The sequence below is a fragment of the Patagioenas fasciata genome, chromosome Z, assembly GCF_037038585.1.
Source record: "Patagioenas fasciata isolate bPatFas1 chromosome Z, bPatFas1.hap1, whole genome shotgun sequence".
Taxonomy (NCBI): domain Eukaryota; kingdom Metazoa; phylum Chordata; class Aves; order Columbiformes; family Columbidae; genus Patagioenas; species Patagioenas fasciata.
Window position 1 is genome coordinate 50,407,477 of NC_092560.1, and position 17,440 is coordinate 50,424,916.

The 17,440-nt window shown below is 41.1% G+C and overlaps 1 protein-coding gene across 9 annotated transcripts in view; it reads right to left on the reverse strand.

Annotated features, from left to right (window-relative positions):
• The window catches only part of SEMA6A (semaphorin 6A), a 115,162-nt gene that overhangs the window by 32,996 nt on the left and 64,726 nt on the right, over positions 1-17,440 (reverse strand). For all 9 annotated transcript variants that reach the window (XM_065860312.2, XM_065860311.2, XM_065860319.2 and 6 more), the window contains 10 exons: positions 16,515-16,605; positions 13,482-13,601; positions 12,342-12,430; positions 11,210-11,427; positions 8,204-8,335; positions 5,276-5,431; positions 3,679-3,855; positions 2,814-2,954; positions 2,638-2,718; positions 581-639 (listed from right to left, as the gene is read on the reverse strand). In XM_065860312.2, the coding sequence (XP_065716384.1) occupies positions 581-639; positions 2,638-2,718; positions 2,814-2,954; positions 3,679-3,855; positions 5,276-5,431; positions 8,204-8,335; positions 11,210-11,427; positions 12,342-12,430; positions 13,482-13,601; positions 16,515-16,605 (1,264 nt within the window). The remainder of the gene's footprint in view (positions 1-580; positions 640-2,637; positions 2,719-2,813; positions 2,955-3,678; positions 3,856-5,275; positions 5,432-8,203; positions 8,336-11,209; positions 11,428-12,341; positions 12,431-13,481; positions 13,602-16,514; positions 16,606-17,440) is intronic.

Below are 17,440 nucleotides of genomic sequence, written 5' to 3' on the forward strand. Positions count from 1 at the left end.
TCCAACTCATGCTGGCAGTACCTAAGGTTTACCATTAAAATTTTTTAGGCAGGGTCAGTAGTGCCTGACCCTTAATACCACTACATGGTCCCCCTGTGTTTAAGATCCAGTAAGATTCACAAACCAAGTAGTTCCTACGTCTTGATTTGGATCCAAAGTGGAAGATATATTTCACTGTCTCCCTGTGCTGCATGGGAATGTAGTTCAATTCACAGTCTACACCAACAAAACCAAGCCACTTCTGTACATCTACATAAACAACCCAACAACCATGGCTAGTAAAGACAATGAGCAACCAATTCATTATGTCATTGCTATAATCAATATTCTCTGGAACCGAGGTTTTCTCACTACATAACTGCTTTGAAGTCCAGTGTTTGTATAAATCATGCCAACTGGGCTATTTTCTTTAAATACATTTAAACATCCGTTCCTCTTCTAAATCTGCATTGTTAGCCACAATGCTGTCCCTGTTGTGGCTTACATTTGTACAAAAGAACGCCCAACAGGTAATGGCGATTTGAGACATTCAGAAGGATGCTGTGACACATGGTAAATAGAGGGTAAAAGCTTTGCTTACTTTGGCAGTCACCCAGGCCATCTGTATTGCCATGTTCTACGTCCTGTTCAAATGCCAGTCTAAATAACAGAAAGAAACAAATCAGTACGAATAACAACAAGTCAGAGGCACTACCAAAAAGAAATTATCACATATGCAACTGAAATACAGCCCTGCTGTGAAACTGGCTATTTCTTTGGAACCTACATACAAAGACTGAAAAATTGCAACATAGACATTGGGTTACTCATCACTGCTTAATGATTTCTTGGCTTCTGATGATGCTTTGTCTTTTTATTATTACTTTTTTCTTAAATCCACTGCATGTCTCATTGTCAAGGGAGAAAAACATTCATATTTTTTAAACTGTTAACTCTATAATATCTGACATTATTAGAAGCAACTATGATGCTACCTTAACTTGTCTGCATAGTAGACAAGGTGCAGTGACACTTTGACGTGAGAAGGAAGCTAACCCATTGGGTAGGTACTGTGCTGGGGGAAGATGACCTGCATTTCAGCAATCACTTACATACTGCACTGGATAAGTCTACAAGGCTTAAGGTCCAGCCCACAGAAGGCATTCCACTGAACTCAAGGAGCTCTACTGAAAAACACTCCCAGGCTTTTCCAGCTGACATGCCCAGTTTATGCTCCTAACCTCTGCCTCTGATTTTGCATAGCCAGTGAAGCTGTGCTTCCAAGTTCCTGTGTGGTCAAAGGTGAATGACAAGAGCCTTGGAAAACCTCCAACACAAGCCCTTGTCTACATTAGTTAGGATCCTGCCCTTTGGGCACAATTACCCCTGCAAGCATCTAATTCCCAACTCCATGTTCTTAAAACTCCTGCTCAACTGGCATCTACTCCAGGAGGGCACCTAACATCTCTGCCTCCTGTTGGCTAGTTTAGAAGTGCACCAGGCATCTTCACAGCTGATGTGGATCCTCTTCCTAAGTGTTACATGCTAGACAGAGAGTGACCTGCCTGGCTTGCCTTTGGACTGCACCACCACGAGCTGTGCTGCTTCTGTCTTGATGGATCTACTGATAAATATGGGAGCTGTTTCTAAGGGTAAGATGCAGAAGTTCCATGTGACTTGCCATGGAAATGCAAAAAGACTGAAGCATCTTTGGAATATTGAGAGGACCTTATACAAACATGGGTGCATTTTAACATTCTTCTATCAAATGTTCAGTCAGGAACAGTCCACACTCATGTAGCACTATAGTATCTGTAGTATATCTACAGATACAGCTCTAGCATCCCCACTGGACATAACAATTTGAATTGAAATGGCAAATTAAGAACATGACACAAGCACAGGGATGGTAACTCATCCTTTATATACTGAAGACCTATACAGAAGCAGGGTTAAGCGGGGCTGGCTGTGGGGCTATCCTGTTTGTGTGATGTTTGCAGTACACTTACACCACTACCTTGAGGAAGCATAGCTGTTATCTCAGAGTGGGCAAGCATGAGGTGTGCCAGATGTGGCCAAGAAGTGAGAGGTCTGAAGTGGGTCTGCTTCCTGCAAGAAGGCTTTAGTAAACCGCATTTAAACAAACCTTCACAGACTTTAATTATTATAAAATAATTAAATTCTACTGTTAAGCAAGGGGAGATCTAGCACTTCTCTGAAACGGCTTTAAGCTCTTCCCTTGCTCTATGTTTCCTGTTAGTAATGCACAGTAAATTAGAAGGACTGGTTTTGTTTTCAGTGGACAAATTGCTTCAGTAATTTAATTTGGATTCTATTGCCTCTTTAATCAGCTGTGATGGCTCCAATGTGGGCTGGTCCAGACATACCCATCCAGTTCCCTCCTTTCAACAATATGCAGACCTTAGTACAGCTCTTTCATTTTCTTCTTCCTCCTCTTTCAGCAGTTACCAATCAGCTGAGAGTTCACATCAGAAAAATTTGTGAGACATTTCAGAGGTGAATGCAAATAAGGTAGAAACAAACACTTCCCACATTTTTCCTTCCCTAAGAGCCCCGTGTTTCAAATAGCTTTGCCCAAGACCGCCTGGCGCCACTGCCAGAGCTTCATGGTCCATCCATGCCAGAGCTTTTACTCACTTGGAGCCAAGGACCAGCTGTGTGCATGCCCCGCTCTCCTTCATCCATCCGCAGTAGGGGTCCCTGGACGCTATGCAGGCCCTGGAGAACAAAGAGCACAAGGTAGCATTCATGGGACCTCCCACCCTCCCCACGCCTGGTGCCTGGGCTTCTGACAGCCACCAGAAAACACATACTTTTTGCACCTGCCGTGACGCTCGCAGCGTCCCAGGGGAACCTTAATGACACAAGTGGAGAAGGCGACATAAAGGGCGCTGCTGGGCTTGTCAAGCTGCATGCCCACTATCCGCTTGTCCTCCACGCCATCGTAGCTGCACCTGATTTGAAAAAAAAGTGAGATAAGGTTATAAATGAATTCTGCTAGGAAACCAGGTGAAAATGTAATGACTCCTCAAACTGAAAAACAAAAATAAAACCCAAAAAACTACCACAGAAAAACACCCTGAAGAAGGCAGAATTGAAAAGCCAAGGAAAAAGAACACACAATAGCAACTACGAACACTGATAGACATACAAATGAGTGCTGAAAATGCACGGGACATGGGAATAAGAACTGGAGAGAGACAGCACAGCAGACAAGCTTTCTGATGACCCTTCACTTTTTGTGTTTATTCTTCTCTGGCACTCAAAGTAGCTGAAATTTCTGCGTGATTATGGGCCACTTCAAAGCCCCCTTAGGCATATTTGAGGATGGCTGAAATGCACAAAATTTCCCTTGAAGAGTGGCTTGCTCGTTGTTGAGTTATTTGGAGAGGAATCAGGTTTTTATAGGATTAGAAAATTAATCTTCCTTTGCAGAATTTCACTTTTAATTCTCCATCAACTGCTGCATAGGATGGGCTATTTTCTGCACATACTGAATAAAAAGTATCTTACTGCAGTGTAGAGACTGATAAGCAGACATCCCCTCCCCAAACAATTTAAAATTACTCAAAAAACTTGGCTTCTCTAACCACTTCCTCTTCTGTGGGACAACCTGCTCTCTGGGAAATCAGAAGTTCAAAGTCACCCATACAAGAGTACAAAGAATCAGATACACACTTTTCAGGATTGTAAACGTTAATCTCCTCCAGGAAAACGCTATCATTTAGGAAACCACTGTTTCCTGTCCGTGCCAAGAACTTCAGGATGATTCCCTTCTCTGATCCCAAGAAAACCACGGTGTAGTTCTGATATGGCCCAGCAGCAGAGTCCACGCCAATTTTGGTCAGGCGGTATCTAGAATAACAATACAGCATTTTGCATCAGTTGGCATTAGATTGTCATTTATTTTATCACTTTTTCCACTTCAGATAACTGTGTGGTAGCCTTCTAGCAACCACATAACATATTTAAGCATTTTTCCTAGCTGAATAACCCTTTGAGTCAACACAGACTGTAACAGTTTGGCTCCCCAAATGCTAGGGAATTTTCATGTGTTCGTCTCCATGTCCATATGTCCAATAGCTAGCAGAAGTGTTTGAAGAAAGCTGAAGGGGTGCAAAGAGTCTACTTAGGAATCATCCTTCCAATAAAAAGCAAAGTACTAGCCTGATGACTTCTTCAGGCAGGGAAAGAAAATAGGACAGTGAAATTTCTGGCTAATTACAAGCTCTGTCACATTAAAAGCAGCCATAATGATAACTGATCCACATTTAACTCTTTTTTTGGCAGCAAAAGATGTGTGAGTGCAAATGTGAGACAATAAGCACCATTTTACCTCACTAAAAATAATCCCACAACTGCCACTAAGTGAGTTCAGCGCTGAGGTTATACTGAATCTCTGGATGACACAATTTATTGACAACAAGTACTGGTGATTTTGTACCAGTTATCTGGTACTGGTGGTCAAAGGAAAGCACTCTGCAGGGTTTGCTGCTCTCGTCTTTGGTTGGAGGTACAGAACCTGACATAAAAACCTGACAGAATACACATTACTAAAACTAAGTCAGACCACTCCAGAGTGTTCTGCCTGGCACAAAACTCTACCCCTACAGGGGACAAGAGGAAAATACAGCAAAAGTTAGTCACATTATTCTTTTCACAACCAGGGGGTAGATAAGTAGTATAGGGACCACCGCAGAGAGTAGGAATGTATTTTTATAGGAGGTGGATGGTATATTTCAGACCTGTGGATTTATCGGTCTTTGTCCAAATCTCTTCATTATTATTTTCCTCTTGTTGCCATAGAAAGGATACAGATTATGTGATTACTTCTGCCTGTACACTTCTATAAACATTAAAACACACCAGTACGTATCCCAACAGACATCTTCATATCCTGTGAACACATCCTGGCAGGCATGTTTGTATCCTGTGTACATAACCCTGGGCTGTCCGCTAATCCTTGCCCAAAGTTTTCTACAGAGCTGTCTCAAACACCGATCCATAAGCCAACAGGCAGGTCAACCTTCCCCACACAGTGTTTCCTCCAAGAACCTGTTTCAGCACAGCATGGCTGGAAAGCACTGAGGCTTCTTCCTGTCTTCAAAGCTGCTCAGGGAGCTCTGCGGCATCTGCTCAGTTCTGCCATCATTCCTAGCTGGATTCATGCCCAGCGCACTGAGGAGGTTTTCAGAGTTAGAGAGTATTCTGGGCAAGACTATTAGCACAACTTGACAGCTACAATGAGGGCAAGAGTCCACTTGGAGGTACATACCTGACCATTGTTCTTAGGAACCAGGGTCTATTGACAATGGATGGCACAGCCTCATCCATCAGCGGATGTGTTTTGATGAAGTTCAGAGTATCATCAGGGAACTCATTAGAGGTTACATATTTTTCTAACGATGTAGAGCCAGCACAGCAACCAGGCCTAAATAAAACAAGAGGGTAAAGGCAGAACACTTATTTAATGCGTACTGCAAATCTCCTTTTGTAATGAGGCCCTCAGTGAAATCCGATGTGCATTACAAGGGTTTAAATGGATGACTGAAGAGTCTGGTGGACATGTTCAGCTCCTCAGGGGAAGCCTAAAATCCTGCTCGATCCTCCACTCAAAAGGACTTAACATGTCACCTAAAAGCACAGAGACATTTCTTCAGTAGGAGTGTGATACACAGAGTTTATAGATGATCTGTTCATGTGGAAGCTAACCACTGCATGTGTGCATTTGGCTTGATGCTGCCCATTGGTCCTTTCTGATCCATAATTTGCCCAGCTGATTGCTCTTTCCTGGAATAAAAGTAGTCTCTAACACACAGATAGGAGTTGATTCTTTTAGCATGTGTAAAAGAATGCTTTCAGTCCTGTTTGGTGGAATGTGGACTATTGAAGACAACCTAGCAAGCATACATGTAAAAATTGGTTTTACCCTCCTTTCAGTTTGGAGGAGATGGTTTTATTATTGTAAGCGCTTTGAGGATTTTCACTGAAATGTTATCTAACCATTGTCAACAAGTTAAATACAGATCTGCTCACCTTATTCCTAAAATCTACCCTGCTCCTAAGAGGTAACTTAACCTTCCTGCCTGAACAGGTCATCCCCACACAGGGAGTAGGAAAACGCTTTGCCTGCTATTAATATGTTGCTCCAACAAAAGGTCCATTTGATCCCATTTCCTACTGCATTCTGATTCTTCAAGGCTTTGAATCACTGTGAGATGGGAAGATGAAAGACAGACCACCCACTCACAAACACAATGCAGTATCCAGTTTTCATCTGCCTTGACGTGGAGAGAGCCACTGACATCAACAGAGTAAGGCTTACTTGAATAAAATATAGCCCTGGTTCTAGTCCTATCATTATCTGCTGCTCACATTCTGACAAATATTCAAACCTCGGGTAAACTAAATGTTATAATATGTAGTAAGGTAGCACAGGACTGGAGGGGACTAGCTGGGTCAATGAGTCTGGTCCCATACAGCTGCACAATGAATATTACAGGCAGAGACTGGTGCTCTGCCTCTTTGAAACGTTGTAACAGCACACAGAATTCGCAATAGCAGGAGAGAAGAAGAAACCAAGGGCATCGCTCCTCTCCTAAGTCCTTGTAAGGGCACTGATTCAGGAGGTCACCTTCCCAGGGAACTCCAGGGAGCAGCCTACTGGCATTGTGGTGCCTGGGTTTCTGTATGTCTAATCTAGAGGCCTACTTCCTCCTAAATTCTAATCACATGATTGGATTAATCCTGTTTTAATCTTAAAACTGTTTTAATCAAGTGAACATAAAACTGAGTAAACCCTGCTGTGCACCTCAGCCAAAAAGGGAACTGAGGCTGAGAAATGTTAAGATCAATAGGAGCACTAATGTTTCTGCCCCTCACTGAGATATCCAAACAAAAATGACCTTACTTCAAAGATGTCTTGTGCCTTTCATGCATTTCAACATCAGTTATAAGTGATTATTATTTCTATTAAGCAGATCGATGGCCAAATGTTACATGAAACAGCATTCACCAATTCAGTTCATGTTATCTCCTACTGACTTGGACAGGGCAGTATTATCTTAATCATAACTGTTAGCCTGCTGTTGCCTCGTCCCAGAAACTCACAATGCAATTTTCTATCCTTCCTTCCTGCTGAATGAGAAGATCTATCTTTCTCCTTTCCCTCTTACCTGCCAGTACTCTTTATCTGAGTAAGTTTCAAACAAATGACCTTGGAACCCTTGTGTAGCCTTGCACTACCAAGACAAGCCATCACGTCAACAAGTTGTTGAAATACTGCAAAAAGGAGAATAAAATCCAGCAACAGTGCTAGCAGGTGCCTTACTAAGGCTCAGACCAAAGTTAGACACAACATTTTCCACATATTCCAGGCACCTCCAGACTCTCGAGTGACAACCTCAGAATAAAGACAGTACAGGAATAGTGTACTCAGCAACTGTAAAAGATGATGGGCCAACTTTTGATCTAGGTAGAAGCTCGGCTGCCACCACAGAGCTTCAGATGTGTTTTTCTTTTGATGTTATGCAAGATACCACAAACAACGTAAAACATACCTAACAGTGGAAGAACTTGACTGAGATAAATGAGTTTGCTTTATCTACATTCATATCATATTCTCAGAGCAAAATGCCACTGGTGTAAATGAGTTAACAAGTGGCTGACAACAGCAACTTGTACAGAACAGGTGCTTGTAGGAAGTACAGAGAGGGTAATAGAGAAGCCACATGCGAACAGGAGGGAAGTGGAAGCAGGGAAAACAACTCATAGGAGAAATGAGGTAAAATGAATCTCCACTTTGATGGAATGCTGTTTTTTTCTCCCCATGATGCATCCTCTGTGGCACGTAAGTTGCATATTAACTGCAGAACAGCAAACTGCAAAACTGGTGCGGTCTTTACAGCGAGATATATCCATTACCAAACTAATTTGCAACAGGTGTGTAACCCACACCACTCTTAACTGATTGAATATTTTGACTGAGTAGATCTGATGCTGGCCTGATTTATGTTACACAAATCTCGTTTAAGTGGATAAATTCTTACTTGCATACCTTAGATCCAAATGCAACTCAACGACTATTTTACTGTTACAGCACTTATCTTCAATTGTATCTGCACCTTACAAGGCTGTTCAAATTGTCAAAAACCTCTGTGCTTTGTGCAGGAAAAGAACAATTATCACTGTACATGAAACCTACCTGGGCTTGGGCACTCGTTCATCAGGAACTGGTGTCCAAGTGGAATCTGGAGACTTTTGTTCTTTGAATCTCCCAGTAAATACATTGGCAATGTCAAGCATGTCATAGGCACAGACTGCAGAGCCAGGGATGCTGCAAAATGACATTTCCCAGAAATTGTTACTCATTCTGCAGTTATGCATAAAATCTTATGTGAAAAACAAGCTGTATAGAAGTCTTCCTGTCACAGGCTACTCAATCCTGAACTCTGTAACCTCTGAGTATTGACAGCAAAAGCCAGCACCATGGAAAAGCCTGAAATACACCAATCAGCAGACAGTTCCTGCAAGCACAGTTTGTTTCAAAGCTTCCACAGAAAGAAGTAATTGCAATAATCTTGAAGAAGGGAAAGAATCTGGGAAACTCTGTGTACCACTGGCAATGTATGAGGTGTAATAGCCAGTCTCATTTATCACCCATTATTTAAAAATTTAAGTTCTTGTTAAGTCACAACATCTCTCAGTATTAATTCTCACAGTCTCTGTCATGCCTCAAAAATACACTGCAGACAGTTCAGAAGTTGATGCTGATCAAACTGGGAGCATGCTGCAACATGCCATTGATCTGGCATTTATACACAATTACTCCAACCTCCCACAGCCTGATCTCCACAAATTTTTTCCAAATGGAAATGAGTTAACTATGCCTACAAATTTGATTAACTAAACAAGATATAAAAAACTTATAGAAGCAAATTCGATTTTATCTTTAGATCACAAATTCGTACATCTCAATTTTTTGATTACTTTCATATAACTGCATGTTAACATTGTCTAAACATAATTATATCCTTACCTACATACTTTCTGAAAGGCTTAGGGGTTTCCCATGGTCAATCCCTTGGAAGCATGATTTGTTCATTTATCCACCTTTAATTTTTTTACACATGAACTACTGTTTTCATGTTTGACTTTCATGGCTTGATTTTATCAGGTAAATAGCATAAGCTCAGCTGGCTGACACTTTCAATTCTGCTTTTCGTTAGTAGGTTATTATACACCAAAGAAATAACCTATAAACCATAATACTTTAACAGAGAATAAAACTCAACTTGTAAAGGCCTATAAACTGATGCGAAAATAACTGTTTGAATATTAAAAGGCATCAAAATGCTTTTTACTGGAGGAAACAATAAGTAGAGAGACAGTATTAGCCTTACTTTGATCTCCACAGATTGTGTTTTTATATGGAAGGAAACTTCAAAGCTCTATATTAACACGATACTACACAGCGAGAGTTTCAAATGGAGACAGCCACATGTATGTCGATGTAAGAACTGGTCAAGGGTCTATTTGGCAATACACACGACCTCATCCCAAAAGACCTCAAGAACCAAGCCAGCTAGATTTTGCACTTTGCTGAATTAAGCCCTAAAGAAAAAACATCCCTACAATCCTGAGGTGTGCTATACAGAACTAAATGTGCTGAGGAATGTGCGCAACACGTAACTCCACAGGGATGGAGGTATCACTGCAGTGAGAACACTGCAACATCTTTTACTCTTGAGGCTGGTAATTTGCGGGTCTGCACTGTGATAATGTCGTACAGAGGGAGTACTGTGGGACACAGCCAAGCCATCTCCCAGCCATGGGACTACAACCCATGACCAGCTCCTACCCTGGGCGACCTCAGGTTAGACTGCAGAATCTCTTCCAGCTCACTCTAGGGGGAAGCTTCGATCCAGAGATCAAAGGTGTTTGTTGCAGCTTTTCCTCAATGCAGGAGGAACGAAAGGGAAGTGTCTGTGTCAGAGGTAGGTCTGTTAATGAGGTGTCTCCAAGCCTATGCGCTTTCCTGTCATCTTCAATATCTGGCAAAAAAAATGGCGCCTATAAAACAGTACCTTGATTTTAACACCAAGGACTTAGATTTTAAAACGCAGGGTTTAAGGAAGAGTATTATTCATGACACAACACAGGCAATAGTAGCAGAGCAGGAGGACAATCTCAATTTTGAGATTATCGCAAGATACAACCTATTTTCTGATTCTGACTCTGTTTGTTCACTTGTTTTTATGAAGCCAGTTTGCATAAAAATAGACCATCCTAATTTAAGCCTGTATTCCCTACTGGTGGCATAATTATTCCATTGCAGTTCCTAACGTTTTGATGTCAAAAGCAGCAATTATACATTAGAGGCCTGGGCTTACTCTCACTTGAAGTCAGTTCTGTGCATGACCTCAGTGAGGTCCGGCTTTGACTAGAGGTGGTGAGTGTACAGAAAAAAGCCGATGAATTTCAGCAATAAAGTTCCCTTTTCAGATCAAACATTACTCTGTGAAAGAGCAATATATTTTTAAATTATTAATAGAATGCTACTATTTTTTTAACTTCGCTGGGAGACCTCAATAATTAGATACGGTTACTCTTCTAACAAGTTCTGGAGAAACATGTTAAAACCTGTAATGGTTATAAATTCTTTGCAGATGCTTTTGTAAAACCATGAGAACAATGAAATACAGGTGTCCTGAGGAGCCTCCTCCCCAGCCAGCAGAATGGTGTAGGATATTGTCTCTCCCAGGAGAAACGCAAGAGTCAGTAGGGATGCATGAAATAGAAGGAAGGAGCACTAACGTGGTTCTAGGGGGGTTAGATGTAAACAAGACAGATCAAGTCCCTTCTCTGTGAGGGAAAAAAAAAAATTCTCTTTGGAGTAACATTCTGAAAGTTACATGCTGCAAAATGTCTTGGTGGCTGGTCTGAACTATCCCCACATAAAGAAAAGTACAGCCAAGGAACATATCCAGGTAGTAAATGGCAGAAAGCTGCTCTAAATTACCAGATATAAAATGCAGTAAGCAATACCAGGGTAGCTTAAAATGAAACACAAACTATCAGTAAGCGCATGGTACATAATGATTACATTGTATGAGCAATCACTTCTTGTACCTTCATAAAGCAAAAAGAAACTGCAGTGAAAAGCAAAACATAAAGGAAGCAGAAGGTAAAAGGTTATTGTGCCAATTACCTGTTATATGGAGTGGAGAAGGTTGCTAAAACAACATCCCGGCCGTTGAAATGGATAACATCTGTAACTGCCTGCAGTATGTTAAAGTAGAAGTGTGAATCGCCAGGAACTGAGCAGTTCAAACGAGCCTTGAGAAAGGAAGTCCACTGTTTTTCCAGCACTCTCTGAGATCCTCCCATGTCATTTTTGCAAACCTGAGCCACCCTTGGGAAAACTACCTGGAAGCAGTAGGGCGAAAATAATGGAGAAAATGAAATGTTTGTTTAAACTAAAAGACTTTGTTGAAATTCTGCTTTTCAAACATTTGGAATAACACAGCAAGGTGCTTAATTTAATCCCACGTTTCCATAATCTGTGACAAATAAGAAACAGAGAAAAACTCAGCTTTGGAACAGTGTGCTGAAAAGATAAGGCTGTGGCATTTATTATACAGCCATAAATCCTTCAGGATATCTGTTCTCAACCCATATAAAACTCATTTCCATACAGACTGCTTAGCTTTCTATTTCCCCAAACAAAAGCACATTTTATATTCACAATCCTTGCAACCCACGCTGCCTACTCTGATTCTTGTGTTCTCAGCACTTAAAAACTATGCAAATCTTGCTGGGCTTTTATTCTCACCCTCCACCTTTGTGACCTTGGTCAGCTTTTCTGAGTGCTTAGTCAGAAAGCTATTGTGAAATTAGCAAAAATGCCGAAAGTGTTTAATTATTCTTTGCAGAATGGCAGATCACAGAATTCCTGCTGCTGCTGTTTAATCAGCACTCCAATTCAGATTTCTGAAAGAAAAATATTTCCGTGCTTCGGAATCTATTTTTAACAATTACCTACTATGCTGAATTAACCACGTTTGCCCTGTGCTTTTTATGATTTGAGAAGAGAGATTCCAGCATCTACATTTACCATCACTGTAAGAAACCACCCTGTTTCCTTTCAAGACAGTGCAATGTTTCACTCCAACCAACCTTTTGGCTTGAGCAACAGGAATCTTCTCAAAATGATGACCTTGTCATCATGATTTATGGTTCTCATTTCAAGGTCACTCCTAACAGCATCGGTCCAAGAATAGCATATGTTTTCCTCCTCCTGAATCTGACAAAGTCATTCAAAGTGATGTCTTTGCCCTTACCTTTCCCATGCTGTTGTACTCCACTGCTATTTCCCGGAAGAAGAAGTAAATGTAATTGCCATAGTCCACTGCCTGGACAAAGTAGGGTTCTAGAAAAAAGCCCAAGACATCCTGTTTAGGCAGCATGTACAGCATACAGCATGCAAAGGGAGGTCGAATACATTCAAGCTAAACATCCAAAGGTGAAATGCCTGCATGAGGCGAACTTGCTCAGTTTTCAGAACGGGCAACATCACCACTGCAGAAGAAACACCATCATGGGACCGGACAGCTGAGGCAAGTCTGTGCAGCCTCACTGCAAAGTAAAGCGTCTGCTACTAATATATCTGCCCATGTGGTGTATGAGGAAAGGTAAAGAGGCAATATAAGGGTATGCCTGAGGCATCCAAGTAGTGCTCTTTATGGCAGGCAGGCTGTGTGTGGAGGGAATAACAAACCATGTAACTCCTTCTGCCCACATGTGTCTGTAGCAGCAAGCAAAGTGGGACAGCTAAAGTTGACACCTGGCAAAACATTTCTCCATGCAGAAAAAGACTTCAAACTATGGCTTTGCTCCCTGTTAAAATCACTCCAAATGCTAACTATTCATAACGCCTACGTGAAGCTAAACAGCACTTTTCTTAACAATGAGGGCATTTAGAGCACAGAAATTGCCTAATTCAATGGCAGCTGTACAGCCCCCAAGAACTGTAAAAGAAAGGCTTTGTGAAATATTCCCATAATTTTATTTTCATTGATGAATCTTAATGTTACAGGACAAACCCTCTATACTTCATGAAGCCCTGACTGTTGCCTAACACAGTGTGGGGCAGGAATATTTTCAAACACAGTCCAAGCACACAGAGCCATGCAAGTTCCAACCTTTACATCCAACAGCTGTAAACTGATGGATTTCAGCTTGGAAAGCTTGCTGGAATATATATCCTGATCTACCATGCTCACAGTTTCTGTTAGGTCCTGTAAAGGTGGGGTCAGGAGAACAGGGAAGGAGATAAACAGATCAGTGCAAGTAAGAGATGTAATTTAGCTCCTTCTTTCTTCTAGAAAGCGTTGGTGAAATGAAATGACAGAGAGGTCTGTCAGGAATCCAAGACTCTCATCAGCGATGCCGCTTTTTCTTGGTTTTGTTTGTTTATCTACCTTTCAACCACTTAGAGTCATGTTTAACTGTCCGCAGAGTTGGGCTGTCTCCAAGGCTCCGGTATATGACTGCATCTATTGCAAGGAAGTCGGTCACTGTGGCAGAATACAGCTTTCCCTCTGGGGAGCAAGGAAAGAAGAAACAAGAGGGGAGGAGCATTAGAAAGAATATAATTGCTTTCTCTCATCAGTCGAATGAGACGAGGCAAACAAAATCATCACAATCTCCTTAGGAACACTGAAGGATAAAAATCCAGCTAGGTAAACGGGGTTGATCACTGAACATGCAAGTCATTGGTTTTCAAAAAGATAATTTCAAAAGGATGCTGTGGGAAAAGAAACCTTATGGAGTAATTCTTCTCCAGTTTAGGCAAGTCAAACCGAACTACCCTATCCAGTTTCCCTGCACATGCCTCTGGTTCAATGCTCATAAATTCTGCCTGCATATGTGAGCAAAATAAATATGGGGAAGTTGCAACAGAACTGTTAGTTTTAATGGGGAGGGCAAACCAGACAGGTCTTAGGGACTGTAAGCTAATTGACACTTACGCAAACTTCTCCCTTTGAGAGCTCTTCTCTGCTGCCAAATATCACTACCAAAAAAAAAATAAATAGCATGCAGGGAGCCCAGGCAAAACAGGGATTGAAAGAGAGGGCAGAGGAGGTTTGCCTATCTGTGTTTCTTTTCTAAAATGTGTTTTGGGCATTTCCTGCCTGAATTATGCATTCCTCTCTCTTAAAGACCTGGAGGACAAGTGATAAGAAAGTGTCTACAAAGTGGCACCCCAAGGACAAGCAAAAGATGCAAAACTACCAGGAGGTAGAAGCATGAGCTCCAACAACATTTTAAAATTGTATTTGTTGTCTAATCTGCTTGCAGGTCATGACAACTGTACAGGGCTGTTTTCGTGTGTGAACCGTATCTTGGAACATGCATGGCAGGAGGACAGGAGGACAGCAACCTGCGTCTCTGTTGTGTCTACATAAAAATCAGAATGGCCTACATCTCCTTTGATGGAGATTATTTTGAGTACTGGGCCTTGAAGGCACCAGTGCTGAGGAAACACCTGTGACAAAGCAGAGAGGCTTCTGTTGGTCAAGCTCTCCTCATTGCATTTACAGACAACATTTAATTCAGCTCAAAATGTAAAAATAAGACTGTTTGTTATTAGCAGGACTGTACTTTTTGTTCTGAGCCCCACAATTCCCATCATTACTTGGCTATTTAAAAATTGACTTTTTCTTAGGAAAACCAGAAAAAACAATTACCAAAAAAAGCAGATACTAAAACCAATTTTAAAATAGAATAAAAAGATTTATTGTTTAGATAGGGATGTCTGAACTCATGTTAATACAATCACACATTTATTTTCTTTTCTGCCAAGTTCCTGAATACCATGTGACCAATTACAATTTGCACGTATCAGCTGGAATAGCTACAGGCTGCAAGAAGAGCCATATTCATGTAAGCGCACCCAACAGACTCAGATGAGCTGGATTAGTGCCCTAAACTGCTGTGAAACTGCTTTTTCACTGCACTCTGAAAAGTTACCATGAGTATCAATATGTATGTCATACCAAACCGCGATTTTTCTGAAGCTAGCAGAGTTACAGGATCTATTCTACAATACTTTATTTGAACAGTATTAAATTTATTCTGAATCACCATGAAAGAGTAAAATAATTTCTATAAATATTCTTTTTATTTTCAAATAATACAATGACTTCTACAGTGACAGAGTGGGAGTCTTACCAAATTTCAGCTGTATGCAAGGCAGATGCTTACATTAAGTTTGTCATAAACATCTTCTTGGCCGGCATAGTGAGAAGGGCCGTTCTGAAAGACGATTCAGACTGCCCTAAGGATAGGGAATCTGAGACACAGGGGATAAATCTTTCTCTAAAGGTGTCTCTCTCTTTTCATGGTTTATGAATAACCTGTTGCAATCAGAGAATTTCTACTTTATGTGCTTTTGACTATTATCAGGAAATTACATACTACCACCATGATCATCACCATTATTTTCGAACTAAAATGACTAATTTATTTATACTATAGCGAGTGAAAAAAACAAAACAAAACAAACCTGCAACCTGCTATAAAATCTCTCCTTTTACAGCAGATGACGCCACCTCAAACACTGTAGCCCTTTGGCCACAGACTCAGTTGAGAGTGGCTCAAATACGTGCACACACAGTATTTCCATGTGAGCACCCAAGCTCAGCTTTCTAGCATCACATCTGCTGAAGAGGACTGACATTATCATAGGTGACTTCTGTATTATCTTTACCACTTATTTTATAGCCAAATCTAAAAGAAAAGATCAGCAGGGTTCACACTAAGAGAAGTTCAATAAAGAAACAATTTAATCACGAATTCACGAAGAGAGGTACAAAAATACCTTTTCACAATCAACAGCCCAAATTAACCTGATTAATAAGCACTCACTTTCAAAAATTATTGTAGTAGAAATCAAAGTCGACTGTATTCTGCTGCATACACTTCTCTCCTTTGTCTACAACAGTTGGTAACACCACACTGAGATGTTTTCTGCTTAAAAGAAAATCACCTTCCCTCTTCTTCTAGATCTAGAAAAGGGTACATCACAGCATGTTCCCTAACTTCCTTTTATTATGAAGGTTAACTTAAGCTTAGAGTTGTTAAAAAGAACATCATGCCCACTCCTCATAGAAGTTCACACAAGCCTTGACTTTCCTTGACTTTTGCAGAAGCCAGATGCAGCCAGGAATTGTGCCTCATGCTGGTCTGGCACTATATTATCATGAATCCAAGGAATAGCAAAATACTGAACCAGGAAACTGAGTCTTCAGGCAGTATTTATGGCAGTGAAGTTAATTCCAGAGAAGGGAAAGCTTCTGTCCTAGTGATTTCCTTATGCCCCCTATTTTTAGTCAGTATTCACTTCCTTTGCCACCTTCTAGATTTTGCCGTTCTGGACACAAGAGACACAGTGTTATGGCAAGGCTGGGCTGCAAGACAGAAAGTAAAAAGTTTTATCTCCATCACTTTACCTGCAAACAATGCAATGTTGGCATGTTTTGCATCATAGGGGCACCTGGCCATTCCACTGAATTCATCTCCCAGGTACTCCAGGGTATCCATCTGAAAGGCACAGAAACAAAACTTCTTACCCAGGATGAGGCATAGGACAGTGTTTCTTTCCTGGGCAGGGAGGAAGGTCCTTTCTCTAACTGTGCTCCTGACTATGAATGAAGAGCCTGACAAAAATCACCGTGTTACATACAACCAGTCTGAAAAAAGTGTGCCCAGTAAGTCAGGCATTCTTTTTGAGCTAATCAGTCTTACCCTGGCACATTTTACAAAAGTCTTCAGTCTATATTTTATCAGTACACAAGCTTACTGTTGAACTGTAGCAGGCTATGTGGTCTGTAGTTCTGGCAAAGATTCAAAATTTATCCTTAACACTGATCCAACAGAAGCGCTCTTATACACAGAAAAGACTGCAAGTCACAGCAGTCAGAAGAAACAACACTGGGACAATTATCTGTGTGTGCATTTTTCTCCCCAAAGTCCGGAGATCCTTCTGCTCTAGTCTCAACAGTGGTGCTCTCTTCCTTGATTTGCATACTCAGAAGGATGCTCTCCAAGTCTTACTGTATCAGCTGAGTCTGTGTCATGGAGAAATCCTTTTACCATCAGGCAAGAATTAATCTGTGCAGGAACTGTAAAATCTGAAGCTTAAGTGTAACTCTGGGGAAATAAATTCACCCCGGGCACTGACAATGATACGAATATACAGATCAACTTCGCGCTAAGTTCAAGACTGTTTAGTGAGCTGCAGGGGAAAGGTAAAGATCTCACCTCTTTAAGATTCTTATACTATGGTAATTTGGGAATAAGATTCTTTCTAGCATATTCAGGTAACTTCAGGAGCTCATACTGTATAAATCAAACACAGTACAGACTCACAGAGCAT